We start from the raw sequence: 17,271 nt of genomic DNA on the forward strand, positions 1-17,271 counted from the left end.
CCCCCTTCTCCCGCGGGGGATCCCCGGAGCCCGCTCCCCCCCCTCCCCCCGCAGGGATCCCCGGGCTCCGCTCCCTCCCCCCGCCCCCCCCCGCCCCCCCCCCTCGCTATGTTTAGCCGCCGGCGCCTATTTTTAGCGCAGCGGCTTCAGCGCCCAAATTTGGCAGCGGCGGAGCCCGGGGGGGGGGGAGGGGAACAGCGGCGGGGGCGGGGCCAGCGCGGGTTGGGGGGGGGGGAGGGGGGGGGAGCCGCGGAGCGGGGGGAGGGGGGGACAGGGGGGATCCCGGAGGACGGGGGGAGGGGATGGGGGGGGGCGGTAACCCTGGAGCCCCCCCCTTGGGTGCTGGGGGCCCTCCGGCCCCACTGATACGCGGCCCAAAGCTCCCCCCCACCCCCCCCACCCCACCCAGTGATGCTTCTACGCAACCCCCCCATTGAGCCCCGCTGAGTCCCCATTGATCCCATTGAGCTCCTATGGAGCCCCGTTGAGCTCTCATTGACCCCCGTTGAGCCCTGTTGAGCCCCATTGAGTCCCCATTGATCCCACTGAGCCCCCTTGAGTTCCCATGGACCCCCGTTGAGCCCTGCTGAGCGCTGTTGAGCCCCATTGATCTCCCATTGACCCCCACGGACCTCCATTGAGCCCCACGGAGCCCCACTGAGACCTGCTGAGCCCCATTGAGTCCGGATTTATCCCACTGAGCCCCCTTGAGCTCCCATGGACCCCCATTGAGCCCCATGGAGCCCCGTTGAGCCCCGTTGATCTCCCATTGACCCCCGTTGAGCCCCATTGAGTCCCCATTGATCCTGGTGAGCCCTGTTGAGCCCCCATTGATCCCATTGAGCCCCACTGAGCCCCACTGAGCTCCCATTGACCCCCATTGAGCTCCCACTGCCTCCCCCACCCCTCCCATCACCCATCCTCTCATCCCTCCTCCCCTGACTCACCATTGACCTGTTTGTCTGTCCAGCCCCTGTTCCCCTTCCCTCCATTGCCCCCCTCTGCCCCCCCTCGACCTCCTCTGCCCCCCATTGACTCTCCCTCCACCCTTTGAGCCCTTCCAGGCCCACAGCGGCCCCTCCCTTGACCCCCTCCACTCCCCTGTGGACCCTCCATCAACGACTCCATCATTTGACCCTCTCCCTCCCCGCACTGGCTTCTCCATCCCCCACTGACCCTCTCCAGCCTCATGTTGACTTTCTCCATAACCCGTTGATAACCCATCCCCCACTGACCACCTCCATCCCCCCATTGACCATCTTCATCCCCTTTTGACCCTCTTCATCACCCCGTTGACCCTCTTCATCTCCCTGTTGACCCTCCATTGTCCTGTTCACCCTCCCATTGACCATCTCCCTCCCCATTGACCATCTCCCTCCCCCATTGACCATCTCTATCCCCCATTGACCATCTTCATCCCCAATTGACCCTCCATCCCCCTGTTGACCCTCACATTGACCACCTCCATCCCCATTGACTATCTCCATCCCCCCATTGACCATCTCCATCCCCCCATTGACCATCTTCATCCCCTCATTGACCATCTCCATCCCCCATTGACCATCTCCATCCCCTCATTGACCGTCTTCCTCCCCCATTGACCCTCCATCCTCCTGTTGACCACCCATCCCACTGTCAACTCTCTCCATCCCCCTATTGACTCCATCCCTCCCTCCCTCTCTCCCTTGAGCCCTTCCAACCCCCTATTGCCCCCCAGTCTCCCCATTGACCCCTCCACCCATCCCTCCTTCCCCCCATTGATCCCCCATTGGCTCCCCCACCCTTCCATTGACCCCCCCCCATCCAACCCTCCCTTCCCTTCATCCCCCCCTCCCCATTGCCCCCTTTCTACCTTCCCTTGACTCCCCCCCCCCATTCCCCCCTTGCACCGTTCCCGCCGGGGGGGGGGCGTTTCCCGCGCCCCTCCCCTCCCCTCGCCCCGCCCCTCAGCGCGCGCCATCTCCTATTTCGGTGCGAAGCCGCCGCGCGCCGCCCCCCTCCCCCTTCACCCCCCCCGCGCCCCGCGCCGCGCGCGCGTCGACGTCAGCACTGACGCTGCCGCCTCCCCCCCCCCCTCACAACGTTGCGAATGGGAGGAGCGGGGAAAGGACGGGGGGGGGGGGGGGGGGGGTTGGGGGTGACGCGGCGGTGACGTCGTCCCGCGCGGTCCATATAAGGGGCGTTCGCGCGGCGGCGCGGCGCGAGGATGCTCCGCTCCACCAAAGGCGCCTCCAAGGCGCGGCGGGACCAGATCAACGCCGAGATCCGCGCCCTGCGGGACCTCCTGCCGCTGCCCGACGGCGACCGCCCGCGCCTCTCCTACCTGCACGTCATGGCCCTCGCCTGCATCTACACCCGCAAGGGAGCCTGCCTCCGGCCCGGTGCGTGCGCGGGGAGAGCGGAGGGAGGGAGAGGTAGGGCTGGGATGGGCACGGGGAGAGGGGATCGGGATGGGGATGGCACCGGGAAGGGAGCAGGGAATGGGAAGGGATCGGGCACCAGGATGGGATCGGGCACTGGGATGGGATTGGGCACCGGGAAGGGATCGAGCACTGGGATGGGATCGGGCACCGGGAAGGGATCGAGCACTGGGATGGCACCGGGATGGGATCGGGCACTGGGATGGGATCGGGCACTGGGATGGGATCGGGCACCGGGAAGGGATCGAGCACTGGGATGGCACCGGGATGGGATCGGGCACTGGGATGGGATCGGGCACCGGGATGGGATCGGGCACCGGGAAGGGACCGAGCCCTGGGATGGCACCGGGATGGGATCGGGCACCGGGATGGGATTGGGCACTGGGATGGCACCAGGATGGGATCGGGCACCGGGATGGCATCGGGCACTGGGAAGGGACCTGGCACCGGGATGGGATCAGGCATCAGGATAGGAACGGGGTCTGGCACCAGGATGGGAATGAGCACCGGGTTGGAAGCAGACATAGGCACAGAACAGGGAAGCAGCACTGGGATGGGACTGGGCATCGGAACACAGATAGGAGTGGGGAGCAGCACGGGATGGGAGCCGGCATTAGGAAGGGGACTGGAACTGCTCTGGGGAGCGCGGGAGCGGGATGGAGCCGGGTGAGGACCAGGCTGGAGGTGGGCGAGGAACCAGCAGCAGCACCGGGAACAGGGACCCAGCACCGTGCTGGAGCATGGAGACAGCGGAGGGATGGGGACAGGAGCGGGGAGAGGAGCAGGCACCAGCGTGGGGTGGGACGGGGACCGGGGAGCACCGGGGATAACCGGGACCGGAGCAGGCAAGGGGGGTTCAGCACCGCGGATAGCGCCGGGTGCGTTCAGCACCGCGGACAGCGGCAGCGGGCGGGGGCTGCGTTCAGCACCGCGGACAGCGGCGGGGACCGGGGCGGGCGGGATCGAGATCGAGATCGAGATCGGGGCTGGGACCGAGACCGGGAGCAGGGACCGGGACACCGGGACACGGAGAGATACCGGATACCGAGGGACCGAGGATCGGGGCTGGGATCGGGGCACCGGGATAGGGACCGAGACTGGGAACTGGAACCTGGGATCAGGGCTGGGACAGCGACCGGGAGACCAGGACAGGGACCGGGAGACCAGGACAGGGACTGATACTGGGGATCAGGACTGGGACTGGGACTGGGGGACCGGGATAGGGACCGAGATCGGGATCGGGAGCCGGGATCAGCGCGGGGACAGCAGCTAGGGAGCAGGGTGTGATGGAGCTGGGACCAGAACCGGGATCAGGGATTGGAACAGGAGGGATGAGGACAGGGACCAGGACTGGAACTGGGTCAGGAACCGGGACAAGGGCCAGGATTAGGGACCAGAGCTGGGTCTGGAGGCAGGGACAGGGACAGAGGATGGTGACAGGGACGAGTGATGGGGACAGGGAATCCCATGGCTCTACATGGGCAAGGCTGTGGGTGCCACATGGGTGCAGTGGGACCGTGCGGGCAAGGCGCCGGGTGCTGGGTGGGTGCTGACGGGCATCCCCTTTGCAGGACCGACACGGGGGGCACCCATGGAGCTGCTGGGGGGGCCGGAGCTGGCTGACCTGGTGGCATCACTGCCCGGGTTCCTGTTGGCTGTCACCCGCGAGGGGAAGTTGGTTGGTGTCACCGACAACGTCGCACAGCACCTGGGGCACTCAATGGTGAGCACCCGCAGGCAGAACGGGGCTGGGTGTTGGGTGCCTGGTGCTGGGTGCTGGGTGCTTGCTGCTGGGTGCTTGCTGCTGGGTGCTTACGCTCCCACCCCCCCTGCAGGTGGACCTGGTGGCTCAGGGTGACAGCATCTACGACCTGTTGGACCCGGCCGATCACCCCCTGGTGCGACATCAGCTCACCCAGGCTGGGCCCCCCCAGGCAGGTGGGTGGGGCCTCCGAGGGGGGAGGAGCTTGGGGGAGGGGCCTGAAGGGGTGTGGGCACAGGGAGGGAGGGGTGGAAGGATGGAGGGAGGGAAGAAGGGAAGAAGGGTGAAAGAAGAGAGGAAGGGATGGGAGGGTGGAAGGGCAGGGGGACAGAGAGATGGACGGAAGGATGAAGAAATGGAGGGAGGAAGGAAGGAATGGAGAATGGATGAAGAGAGGGAAGGATGGAAGAGAAGAGAGAAGGATGGATGGAGGGAGGGAGGGATGATGAATGGGTGATGGAGGGATGGATGGAGGGAGGGATGGACAGTGGGATGTATGATGGAGGGTTGGATGGAGGGATGATGGATGATGGAGGGATGGATGGATGGAGGGAGGGATGGATGCATGGATGATGGAGGGATGGGTGCTGGATGATGGATGGAGGGATGGATGGAGGGATGATGGGTGCTGGATGATGAATGGATGAGGGATGGATGAGTAATGAACAGCAGGGTGGAGGATGCATGGAGGGACATGCAGAGCTCCAGAGGTCTAACCCAGGACCCCTTCCCCTAGAGCGCCTCTTCCGCTGCCGCTTCACCACCTCGCGGGCCTCGCGCCGCCCCAGCGCCGGGCGGAAGCTGGTGCTGCTGCGGGGCCGCTTCCAGGCCCCCCCCGGCCCCCCTGGCTCCTCCCCGGGGCTCTTTGTCGCCTTCTGCGCCCCCCTGGACCCCCCGCCCTGGCCCTGCCCCGATTGCCTCCTGCTGCCGGCGTTCCAGAGCCGCCATGCGCGCGACCTCGCGTTGCTCGATGTCTCCGACAGGTCAGGACCTGACCCCCAAAGGGGAATCCGGGTGTCCAGGGAGGGTCCCAACCATGGCGGGCACTGGACCCAGGCCTCTTGTCCCACAGTGTCCTGATCCACCTGGGCTACGGGCGTGGGGAGCTCCTGGGTCGCTCCTGGTACCGGCTCCTGCACCCCGAGGACCTCGGCCATGTTGCGCGCCAGCACCTCCGCCTGGGTAAGTGTCCCCTTGGTGTCCCTTGGGCTCACCCTGTCCCCCCCCTTTAAGCTGTTCCTTGGGTTTCTGGGGTCTTCCTGTCCAGTGGGTGTCCCCAAGGGTGTCACCCATCACCCTGGGTGTCCCCTGGGTCCCAATGTCCCCAAGGGTGTCACCCATCACCCTGGGTGTCCCCTGGGTCCCAATGTCCCCAAGGGTGTCACCCATCATCTTGGGTGTCCCCTGAGTCCCCTGCTGCCACTTTGCCCCCCATCATGTCCTCGGTGTCTCCCACATCCCCTCGGGCCACCTTGCCTCCTCTCCGGGTGTCCTCCATGTCCCTGTTGTCCCCTGTCCCCATTGACATCCCCATGTCCCCAACCCCCTGAATCCACCTCATTGATGTCCCCAACCCCGTCCCCGTGTCCCCGCTGATGTCCCTGTGCGTGTCCCCACAGCAGGAGCAGGGCCAGAGGCACGGGGGGAGCTGGTGACACGGCTGCAGCGCAAGGATGGCCTGGGCTGGACGTGGGTCTATGCCCGGCTGCGCCCCGAGGGCCCGGCTCTGCTCGCCCACAACTTCATCATCAGGTGAGTGGCCCCAGCTCCAGGGGTCCCATCACCCCCCACCCCACAGAGCACCCATGGGGCTGGGCACCTTCCATTCCCCTGGGGGCCCCAGGCTCACCACAGACCCCCCCTGTGTCTCCCACAGTGAGGCTGAAGCCTGGTGCCTGCGGCAGCAGTTGGCAGCTGAGGCCCCCCCGGACCCTCCTGAGCCCTTTGGCCCCAGCCTTGAGTTCCCTGGGGCCAGCATTGGAGCTGGTGGGGACCTTGGTGTCGGCGCTGGCCCCGCTGTTGGCCTCGGTGTTGGTGCTGGTGTTGGATCCGGTGTTGACCTCGGTGTTGGAGCTGGGCTTGGAGACGACGTTGGAGTTAACGTTGGCGTCAGCCTCGGCCTTGGCGTCAATGTTGGATGTGGCCTTGGAGCTGATGTTGGACATGGTCTTGGAGCTGGCTTGGGAGCCAACGTTGACCCTGGTCTTGGAGCTGGTGTTGGACCTGGTCTCGATGCCAACATGGGACCTGGTCTTGGAGCCGCCATTGGACATGGTCTTGGAGGCAACGTTGGAGCCAACATTGACCCCGGTCTTGGAGCTGGTGTCGGAGTGAACGTTGGACACGGCCTCAGAGACAGCATTGGACAAGCTCTTGGCTCTGATATCGGTGCTGGAGTTGGCATCGGCGTCGGAGCCGGCATCAGAGTCGACGTTGGCCTCGGCGTGGCAGCCGGCCCCAGCCCCGATGTTGGCTCCAACCTTGGGGCAGATATTGGAGCTGCTCTCGGAGCTGGAGCCGGAGATGATGTTGGAGCTGGTCTCCAAGCCAATGGTGGAGCTGGCGTTGGCTCCAGTCTCGGAGCCGGTGTTGCGCTCAGTGTCGGGGCCAACATCGGGCCTGGCCTTGGTGGTGGTGTCAGAGCCAGCGTTGGGCTTGGCATTGGGGCTCTTGGCCCTGCTCTTCCATCTGATGTCGGTGCTGGTGTTGGACTCACCGTCGGAGCCAGCGTTGGAACCAATGTAGGTGGTGGAGTCAGCGCTGGAGTTGGACTTGGTCTTGGAGCCAATATTGGAGCCAACGCTGGCTCCAGTCTTGGATCCACTGTTGGACTTGGACTTGGAGCTGCTCTAGGAGCCAGTGTTGGCTCCACTCTTCCATCTGGTGTGGGACCTGGCGTTGGCCTTGCCGTTGGAGCTGCTGTTGGAGCCAATGTTAGCTCTGGTCTTGGATCCAGTGTTGGACTTGCTGTTGGAGCCGGTGTTGGAGCCAATGTCGGTGCTGCTCTTGGATCCGATATTGACATTGGCATTGGACTTGGTGTTGGAGCCAACGTTGGCACTGCTCTTGCATCGGATGTTGGATCTGGTGTTGGACTTGGCATTGGAGCTGCTGTTGGAGCCAACATCGGTGCCGGCGTTGGCTCCACTCTTGGATCTGGCGTTGGACTTGGCCTTGGAGCCAATGTTGGTTCCAGCATCGGCTCCGCTCCTGGATCTGATGTTGGTGCCAGTGTTGGACTCACAGTTGGAGCTGGCGTTGGAGCCACCGGTGGCTCCAGTCTTGGATCTGCCCTTGGATTTGCCGTTGGAGCTGCACTGGGAGCCAACGTCTGCTCCGGGCTTGGACCCGACGTTGGTGCCAGTGTTGGACTCAGCCTTGGAGCCAACATTGGAGCCAACATTGACTCTGCTCTTGGAACCAGCATTGACACTGGCATTGGACTCAGTGCTGGAGCCAGTATTGGACCTGCCATTGGATCCAGTGTCGGACTTGGTGCTGGAGCTGCCATAGGAGCCAACGCTGGCTCCGCTCGTGGATCCTCCATCGGCCTTGGCCTTGGGGCCAGCGTTGACCCCGCTCTTGGACCTGGCATTGGCCTCGGAGCCGCCATTGGAGCCAACATCGGCACCGGCCTCGGCCTTGGCCCCAGCCTGGCCGTGGGCGCCCGCCTTGCACCAGGCCTAGGGGTCCCCGAGACCCCGGGGGGGGGCACCGAGACCTGGACCCCCCCCTACACCCCCCGGCAAGCGCCACCCTTCGCCTTCGGCCCCCCGGAGCCACCCGAGGCTGCCCCCGAGAAGCTGCCGCCGAGTCCTGAGAGCCCCGGGGGGGGCCCGGGGGGGGACCCCGGCTCCCTCCTCACCCCCGAGACGTCCCCCCCACCACCGCCCCCCCCGGCCGCCCCCCCCGGCCCCGTCCTGCGCCGCCTGCTCCAGGGCCTGGCCGCTGCCGCTGGCGTCAGCCGTGGGGGGACCCGGCACCCAGGGGGCCCCCCCGGCCCCCGACCCCCCCCACCCCGGTCGCCCCGCGACCCCTTCGCTGAGTTGTATCAACTCCCCCAGAGCCGGCTCCAGGACGCCTTCCGCCAAGGTAAGGGGGGGGTCAGGATGGGGGGGCACCTATGGGGGGGGGGGGGGGCAGCCTGGAGCTCATTTTCGGGGAGGCCCCAGTGGGGTTTGGGGGGTGAAGATGGGGTCCGAGGTGCATGGCCCAGAGCGGTGGGGAGGGTGGCGGGGATGCTCCAGGGTCCCTTGGGGAGGTTGAGGGGGTGATGACCCCTAAAGTTGAGTCCCTCAATGGGGGGGGGGGGTGTGCATGAGCCCAGACCCTGGGGTCCATTTGGGGGGGGGGGCTCAATGCCTGGGTCCATTGGCAGGGTCCAGGGGGTTATGGGGGTACAGGGAGCTATGGGGGGGTCTCTGACATCCTGTCCCCCCCCCCCACAGCCGGAAGCCAGCGCGCCCCGTCGTTCTGAACTAAGTCTGTGACGCGACTTGCCCCCAGTATGGCATATTGTCATTGTCACCCCGGCCCGGAGCCACCGTCCCCCCGGCCCCGGCCGCCCCCCCGCCCCCCGCCGCCCCCCCCCGGGGCCTTTCGTGCTAATTTAACTCGTAACGAGTCTCTAAGGTAATTGGGGGGGGGCTGGTGGCCCCCCCCCCCCCCCCCAGCCTGGACGCCTGGGTCCCATGTCCCCATGTCCCTGTCCCCAGCCCCACTGCGGGACCGGTCCCCAAATCTTGTCAGTGGGTGGCTTGGACCCACCTGTAGGAGCCTGTGCCCCCCCCCATCCCCAATGTCCCTGTCCCTTGTCACCCACCCCGTCCCTGTCCTTGTCATCCCCCCGTCCCCACCTTGGGGTCTGCGTTTTTGGCAGAGTACCCCCAAAAGTGTGTGCTCCCCCCCCCCCCATGGGTGTCATCCCCAATGTCCCCAAGCCAAGGGACCGAGGCACGATGTGGCTTGATGTCCCCAATGTCCCCGACCCGAGTGATGGAGACCTCGTGGCTCAGTGTCCCGATGTCCCCAACGTTCCCAACTCAAGGGGCTGAGGCACAATGTGGCTCAATGTCCCCAGTGTCCCCAACCCAAGGCATGGAGACACACCATGACCCAGTGTCCCCAATGTCCCCAACCTGGGGGACGTGGGCACCCGCTGCCCCAAGCCATTGGGCTGGGAGAGGTCATGGCTCGATGTTCCCCATGTCCCAAAGTCCCCCAAGGGACTGTGAGATGTCCCCAGTTTGAGGGACTGAGACACATCGTGGCTCAGTGTCCCCAATGGCCCCCACATCCCCAGTGCCCCTGACATCCCCAGTGTCCCCACTGTCCCCCACATCCTCGATGTCCCCAACGTCCCCCACCCAAGACACCGAGATACGTCGCAGCGCGATGTCACCGAGCCCGAGGGACTGAGACTCGTCACAACTCGACGTCCCCAACGTCCCTGAGGGACACGGGCACCTCGTCACCGCTGTGACCCAAGTGTCCCCCAAGTGTCCCCAAAGGATGCGGACACCACCAAAAGGACTGAGACTGTCGCACCTCTTCGTCGCCTCAAGCTGGAGGGACCGAGACACCTTGTGGCTTGATGTCCCCAGTGTCCCCAAGGGACGTGGGACCTTGTTGTCACCCTGGAGCAATGGACTGAGACACATCGTGGTCTGATGTCCCCAATGTCCCCAATGTCCCCAACCCCAAGGACTGAGATCTGTCGTAGCCCAATTGTCCCCCACGTCTCCGATGTCCCCGAAGGATGTGGGGCATTGTCATCACCTTGACTCAAGGGACTGAGACCCCGATGTCCCCAACGTCCCCACCGCGAGGGACTGGCTCCCATTGTCCCCCCAACATCCCCTGGAGGCCCCGTGGCCCTGACACCCCCTTGGAAATAAAGCGGCCTCCGTGTCCCTGTGCCCCGTGGCAGCTTCTTTATAGGGACAAAGGCGCTTGGGGGCGACGCAGGGATTTGGGGGGGACCCAGGGATTTGGGGGGGACGCAGGGATTTGGGGGGGGGGGATCCATGGATTTGGGAGGTCCCAGGGGCTTGGGGGGGGGACACCCAGGGGTGTGGGAGGGACCCAGACATTGGGGGGGACCCCTGTGCTTGGGGGTACCCCGTGATGTGGGGGGGGGGGGGGTTCGGGGGTCGGGACGGTCCCAGCGCTGCGGAGCCACGGCGAGACCCGGGCAGCGCACAGGCCACGCCCCCATCCGTGTTAACCCCGCCCATCTGTCGCCTTGACCACGCCCTCCCCTCCGGCACGTTCAGGCTCCGCCCCGCGCATGCGCGGTTCCTGCGGCGACGCGGTGCGGTGAGGTCGCGGGTTCCGGTTCCCCTCGGTCCCATCCCGGTCCTTTCCTTGCGATGGTCTCGGGATAACCCCGTACTGGTCCCAGTAACCCCTTACCGGTCCCAGCACCCCCGTACTGGTCCCGGTAACCCCTTACGGGTCCCAGCACCCCCGTACTGGTCCCCGTAACCCCTTACCGGTCCCAGTAACCCCTTACCGGTCCCGGCACCCCCGTACTGGTCCCAGTAACCCCTTACCGGTCCCATCACCCCCGTACTGGTCCCAGTAACCCCTTACAGGTCCCGGCACCCCCGTACTGGTCCCAGTAACCCCTTACTGGTCCTAGCACTCCCATACTGGTCCCAGTGATCCCATATTGGTCCTATCACCCCCATACTGGTCCCAGTAACCCCGTACTGGTTCCAGTGATCCCATACTGGTCCCAGTAACCCCCGTACTGGTCCTGGCACCCCCATACTGGTCCCAGTAACCCCCGTACTGGTCCTAGCACCCCTGTACTGGTCCCAGTGATCCCATACTGGTCCTAGCACCCCCATACTGGTCCCAGTGATCATATACTGGTCCCAGTAACCCCTTAATGGTCCTAGCACCCCCATACTGGTCCCAGTGATCCCATATTGGTCCTATCACCCCCATACTGGTCCCAGTAACCCCGTACTGGTTCCAGTGATCCCATACTGGTCCCAGTAACCCCCGTACTGGTCCCGGCACCCCCATACTGGTCCCAGTGATCCCATAGTGCTCCCAGCATGCCGTACTGGTCCATGCTCCGCACTGATCCCGGCGCCCCCCCCCCGGACTGGTCCCATTGACCTCGTCCAGACCCCAGTGCCCCCCAGCAGCGCACCAGTAACGCCCAGCATCCCCCAGTCCCAGTGCCCCCCCCTCCCCCCCAGTCCCTTCCCAGTATCCCCAGTTTGGCGGGGGGGGGGGCCGCACGCTATGGGTCGAGGGCGGCTCTTGGGGGGCTGCGCTTGGCTGCTGGGGGGGCTGGCGCTGCTGCAGACCCTTTACCTGCGAGCGCTGCCCCCCCCCGCCCCCCCCCGTCGGCCCCCCCATAAACCGCTGCCCCCCCCCAGGGGGGTTCTGGATGCTTCCGGAACCTTCCGGTTGTATCGGGACGTGTTGGGGGCCCCCCCCCCACATTGGGCTCCCCCCCCCGACTTGGTCCTGGCCACGCACGGGACCCCCGGGCGGGCGGCGGCGGCGCTGGGGGGGGCGCTGGAAGGGGGCATTTGGGGGGGACCCCTCTCGGTCGCGGTCTTTGGGGTCCCCCGGGCTGGGCTGGGGCAGCTCCTGCGGGCAATGGGGGGGCCGTGCCGGGGGCTCCGGGGGCGCCTGCGGCTCCACGTGGTGCTGGGGGCGGCCGAGCCCCCCCCCATCGTGACCCCCCCTTTCCCCCGAGCCCCCGGGGGGTGCAGGGGGGCTCTGGAGCGCGTGGCGGCCGCGGACCCCCCCAGTTACACTTTGGGGGTGCCGTACCCCGGGAACCTGCTGCGGAACCTGGCTTGGGCTGGGGCGGCCACGGGGGGGGGCTATGGGGGGGGAAATGGGGGTCCCGCCCCCCCCGGCCCTATGGGGAGCCGCTTTGTGCTGCTGCTGGATGCGGATGTGGTACCCAGCCGGGGGCTGCGGGAGGGGTTCCTGAGGGCGCTGAGAGGGGAGGGACCCCCATTGTGGGGAGATGGGGGGGGCTCCCCATTATTGCAGGCATCTGATGGCCTCAAAGGGGTCCCCAATGCCCTGGACCCCCCCCATGGTTTTGGGGTCCCCAGTGAGCATCAGGGGCTTAACGCCCTCGGGGTCCCCAATAGGGTGGGGAGCCCCAAGGATGTCCTGGGGGTCCCTAGTGTCTTGGAGGTCCCCAATGTCCCAAGGGACCCCAACATCCTAAAGGACCCCAATGTCCCAAAGGACCCCAATGTCCTAAGGGCCCCCAATGCCTTGGAGGTCCCCAGCATCCTAAAGGACCCCAATGTCCCAGAGGACCCCAGCATCCTAAGGGACCCCAATGTCCTAAAGCACCCCAATGCCTTTGAGGTCCCAAGCATCCTAAAGGACCCCAATGGCCCAAAGGACCCCAATGTCCCAGAGGACCCCAAAGCCTTGGAGGTCCCCAGCATCCTAAAGGACCCCAATGGCCCAAAGGACCCCAACATCCTAAAGGACCCCAACGTCCCAGAGGACCCCAAAGCCTTGGAGGTCCCCAGCATCCTAAGGGACCCCGATATCCCGGAGGACCCCAATGCCCCAGGTCCAACGCAGCCGCCCTGGACCCACGTGGTGTTCGTGCTCCCAGCCTTTGAGGTGCGTTTGGGGACCCCGGTGCCAGGGACGAAGGCAGAGCTGCGGCGGCTGTGGGGCACGGGGGATGCTCGGCCCTTCTATGGGGCGCTGTGCCCCCGGTGCCAGGCACCCACGGACTATGGGCGCTGGTGGGCGCTGCCGCCCGCCCCACACCTGCGAGTGGCCTATGAAGCCCCATGGCGTGACCCCTGGGAACCCTTTTATGTGGGGCCGGCCCACAGCGTCCCCCCCTTCGATGAGCGCTTCCTGCAGTACGGCTTCAACCGCATCAGTCAGGTGATGGAGGGTGCTTGGGGGGCCCTGGGGTGCCCATGGGGGCTGTGGGTGCTGTAGGGTGGCCATGGGGACCATAGGTGACCATGGGGACTGTGGGTGCTGTGGGGTGGCCGTGGGGGCTATGGGTGCTGTGGGGTGGCCATGGGGACTGTGGGTGCTGTGGGGTGGCCATGGGGACCATAGGGTGGTCATGGGGACCATAGGGCGGCCATGGGGACTGTGGGTGCTGTGGGGTGGCCGTGGGGGCTATGGGTGCTGTGGGGTGGTCATGGGGACCATAGGGTGGCCATGGGGGCTGTGGGTGGTGTGGTGTCACCATGGGGACCATAGGCTGGCCATGTGTGCTGTGGGGTGGCTATGGGGACTGTAGGGTGACCATGGGGGCTGTGGGTGCTGTGGGGTGGCTATGGGGACCATAGGGTGGCCATGGGGGGCTGTGGATGCTGTGGGGTGGTCAGGGGGCTATGGGTGCTCTTAGGGGGACTGTGGGTGCTATAAGGCATCAATGGGTGGTGGGAGGTCTGTGGGTGTTATAGAGGATCTATGGGTGCTGTGGGGTCTCTGGGTGGTGTGTGTGGGGGCTGGGTTGTCTATGGGGGATGTGGGTGCTGTGGGGTGGCCATGGGGGCTGTGGGTGCTGTGGGGTGGTCAAAGGGCTATGGGTGCTCTTAGGGGGACAGTGGGTGCTATAAGGCATCAGTGGGTCCTTGGAGGTCTGTGGGTGCTATAGAGGATCTACGGGTGCTATGGGGTCTCTGGATGTTGTGGTGGGTCTCTGGGTGCTGTAGAAGATGTATGGCTGCTATAGAGGGTCTGTGGGGGTCTCTGGGTGCTATTGGGGTCTATAGGTGCTATAGAGGAGCTATGGCTGCTATAGGGGTCTGTGGGTGCTATAGAGGGCCTGTGGGTGCTATAGGGGAGCTATGGCTGCTATAGGGGTCTCTGGGTGCTACGGGGGTCTATGGGTGCTATAGAGGGTCTGTGGGTGCTGTCAGGGAGCTATGGGTGCTATAGGGGTCTTTGGGTGCTATAGAGATGTGTGGGTGCTATAGGGGTGCTCTGGGTGCTATAGGGGTCTGTGGGTTCTATAGAGTGTCTGTGGGTGCTATAGGGGTCTCTGGGTGCTGTTGGGGTCTATGGGTGCTATAGAGAGCTGTGGCCGCTATAGGGGTCTATGGGTGCTATAGAAGGTCTCTGGGTGCTATAGGGGAGCTATGGGTGCTGTAGGGGTCTCTGGGTGCTACGGGGCTCTATGGGTGCTATAGAAAGTCTGTGGGTGCTATAGGGGAGCTATGAGGTCTATGGGTGCTATAGGGGAGCTATGGGTGCTATGGTGGTCTATGGGTGCTATGGGGGTCTGTGGGTGCTATGGGGGTCTGTGGGTGCTATAGGGGAGCTATGGGTGCTATGGGGGTCTGTGGGTGCTATAGGGGAGGTATGGGTGCTATAGGGAGCTATGGGTGCTATAGGGGAGCTGTGGGTGCTATGGTGGTCTATGGGTGCTATGGGGGTCTGTAGGTGCTGTAGGGGAGCTATGGGTGCTGTAGGGGTCTCTGGGTGCTACGGGGCTCTGTGGGTGCTATAGAAAGTCTGTGGGTGCTATAGGGGAGCTATGGGTGCTATGGTGGTCTATGGGTGCTATGGGGGTCTGTGGGTGCTATAGGGGAGCTGTGGGTGCTATGGGGGTCTGTGGGTGCTATAGGGGAGCTGGGGGTGCTATGGGGGTCTGTGGGTGCTATAGGGGAGCTGTGGGTGCTATGGGGGTCTGTGGGTGCTATAGGGGAGGTATGGGTGCTATAGGGAGCTATGGGTACTATAGGGCATCTATGGGTGCTATGGTGGTCTATGGGTGCTGTAGGGGAGCTATGGGTGCTGTAGGGGTCTATGGGTGCTATAGGGGAGCTATGGGTGCTATGGTGGTCTGGGTGCTGTAGGGGTCTATGGGTGCTATGGTGGTCTCTGGGTGCTGTAGGGGTCTCTGGGTGCTATAGGGGAGCTATGGGTGCTATAGGGGAGCTATGGGTGCTGTGGTGGTCTCTGGGTGCTGTAGGGGTCTCCGGGGCTCCCATGCCCTCTCTCCCCCCAGGCGTGTGAGCTGCACGTGGCCGGGTTCCGTTTCGCGGTGCTGGACGGGGCCTTCGTGGTTCACAGCGGCTTCAAGGAGGCCGCGGGGTTCCACGGGGGCCGCGGCGCGGAGCAGCACCGGAACCGCCTCCTCTTCCGCCGCTTCCGCACCGACCTGCGCCAGCGCTACCCGGGCTCCGCGCGGCGCTGCTGAGCCCGCACCGGCACCCGCGGGGACGTAGGGCACGGACGTGGATGTGGGTGCTCCACGTGGGACATGGACATGGATGTGGGTGCTCCACATGGGACATGGATGTGGGTGCTCCACGTGGGACATGGACGTGGGTGCTCCACGTGGGACATGGACATGGATGTGGGTGCTCCACGTGGGACGTGGAACATGGATGTGGGTGCTCCCCATGGGACATGGATGTGGGTGCTCCACGTGGGACATGGATGTGGGTGCTCCATGTGGGACATGGACATGGATGTGGGTGCTCCACGTGGAGCATGAACATGGATGTGGGTGCTCCACGTGGGACGTGGAACATGGATGTGGGTGCTCCCCATGGGACATGGACATGGATGTGGGTGCTCCACGTGGAGCATGGACATGGATGTGGGTGCTCCACGTGGGACATGGACGTGGATGTGGGTGCTCCACGTGGGACATGGACATGGATGTGGGTGCTCCACATGGGACGTGGACATGGATGTGGGTGTGGGTGCTCCATGTGGGACATGGACATGGATGTGGGTGTGGGTGCTCCACATGGGACATGGAACGTAGGACATGGACGTGGATGTGGGCTCTCCACATGGGACATGGATGTCGACATGGACATGGATGTGGGTGCTCCACATGGGACATGGACATGGATGTGGGTGCTCCCCATGGGACATGGATGTGGGTGCTCCACATGGGATGTGGACATGGACATGGATGTGGGTGCTCCACATGGGACGTGGAACATGGATGTGGGTGCTCCACATGGGACATGGACATGGATGTGGGTGCTCCCCATGGGACATGGATGTGGGTGCTCCACATGGGATGTGGACATGGACATGGATGTGGGTGCTCCACATGGGACATGAGACATGGATGTGGGTGCTCCACATGGGACATGGACATGGACATGGATATGGATGTGGTTGCTCCATGTGGGACATGGACATGGATGTGGGTGCTCCACACGGAACAAGGAACATGGATGTGGGTGTGGGTGCTCCACATGGAACATGGACATGGATGTGGAACATGGACATGGAACATGGGTGCTCCACATGGGTCATGGAATATGGATGCTGCACATGGGACATGGACATGGAACTTAGGACATGGACATGGAACTTAGGACATGGACATGGATGTGGGTGCTGCACATGGAACATGGGATTTGGGACATGGACATGGATGTGGGTGCTGCACATGGGACATGGAATATGGGACACAGAACATGGATGCTGCGCATGGGACATTGAACATAGGACATGGGATGTGGGATGTGGACATGAATGTGGGTGCTCCACATGGGACATGGGATGTGGAACATGGGTGCTCCACATGGGACATGGGAAGTGAAACATGGGTGCTCCACATGGGACATGGGAAGTGGAACATGGGTGCTCCACATGGGACATGGGAAGTGGAACATGGGTGCTCCACATGGGACATGGGAAGTGGAACATGGGTGCTCCACATGGGACATGGCACTCCAGACAGGACACGGAGCACGGAGCACGAACCGTGGGTGCTCCATATGGGATGTGGGTGCTCTCCATTGGCCATGTGCTGCCTGCCCTCAATAAAGGCAATCACTGGCTCTCAATGACCCTGTGCAAGTGATGCCATGTTGGTGGGGGCTCTATGTGGGGTCTGTCCATGGAGATGTGGGGGGTTTGCGTGGACACTGGGGGGGAGATGTGGAGCCATGGAACCAACTGGGGCGGGGGGGGAATGGGCTTCAGGCTCCTCCAGCCCAACCCAACCCTTACCGAGCCCTGCCAATGCCCCCCCATGGCACTGAGGGGGTGTGAGCACCCCCAGGGATGCTGGCTGCAACCCTGCCCTGGGGAGCCTGGGCCAATGGGGCAGGAATCGTTCCTCAGCTCCATCTAAAC

At 64.4% G+C, this 17,271-nt stretch overlaps 2 protein-coding genes across 5 annotated transcripts; both read left to right on the forward strand.

Moving 5' to 3' along the window:
• Window positions 1-2,177: 2,177 nt before the first annotated feature.
• On the forward strand, window positions 2,178-10,085 carry LOC134174055 (elastin-like). 2 transcript variants are annotated; one of them, XM_062638612.1, is made up of 8 exons: window positions 2,178-2,414; window positions 3,992-4,143; window positions 4,256-4,358; window positions 4,919-5,165; window positions 5,255-5,364; window positions 5,802-5,934; window positions 6,059-8,274; window positions 8,631-10,085. In XM_062638612.1, exons 1-8 carry the CDS (start codon window positions 2,207-2,209, stop codon window positions 8,657-8,659), a joined length of 3,198 nt encoding a protein of 1,065 aa, XP_062494596.1. In that variant the 5' UTR covers window positions 2,178-2,206; the 3' UTR covers window positions 8,660-10,085. The 2 variants fall into 2 exon arrangements, with proteins under 2 accessions (XP_062494596.1, XP_062494597.1); XM_062638613.1 differs by having other exon boundaries at window positions 2,178-2,381.
• Window positions 10,086-11,195: 1,110 nt separating this feature from the next.
• B4GAT1 (beta-1,4-glucuronyltransferase 1) lies at window positions 11,196-15,377 on the forward strand. Of its 3 annotated transcripts, none has more exons than XM_062638614.1 (3): window positions 11,387-12,702; window positions 12,739-13,083; window positions 15,170-15,377. In XM_062638614.1, exons 1-3 carry the CDS (start codon window positions 11,443-11,445, stop codon window positions 15,359-15,361), a joined length of 1,797 nt encoding a protein of 598 aa, XP_062494598.1. In that variant the 5' UTR covers window positions 11,387-11,442; the 3' UTR covers window positions 15,362-15,377. The 3 variants fall into 3 exon arrangements, with proteins under 3 accessions (XP_062494600.1, XP_062494598.1, XP_062494599.1); XM_062638615.1 differs by having other exon boundaries at window positions 11,387-12,612; XM_062638616.1 differs by having other exon boundaries at window positions 11,196-13,083.
• Window positions 15,378-17,271: the final 1,894 nt, after the last annotated feature.

This window comes from Pezoporus occidentalis, unplaced genomic scaffold, assembly GCF_034315485.1.
Source record: "Pezoporus occidentalis ecotype Australia unplaced genomic scaffold, CSIRO_AGI_Poc_V1 ctg576, whole genome shotgun sequence".
NCBI lineage: Eukaryota > Metazoa > Chordata > Aves > Psittaciformes > Psittacidae > Pezoporus > Pezoporus occidentalis.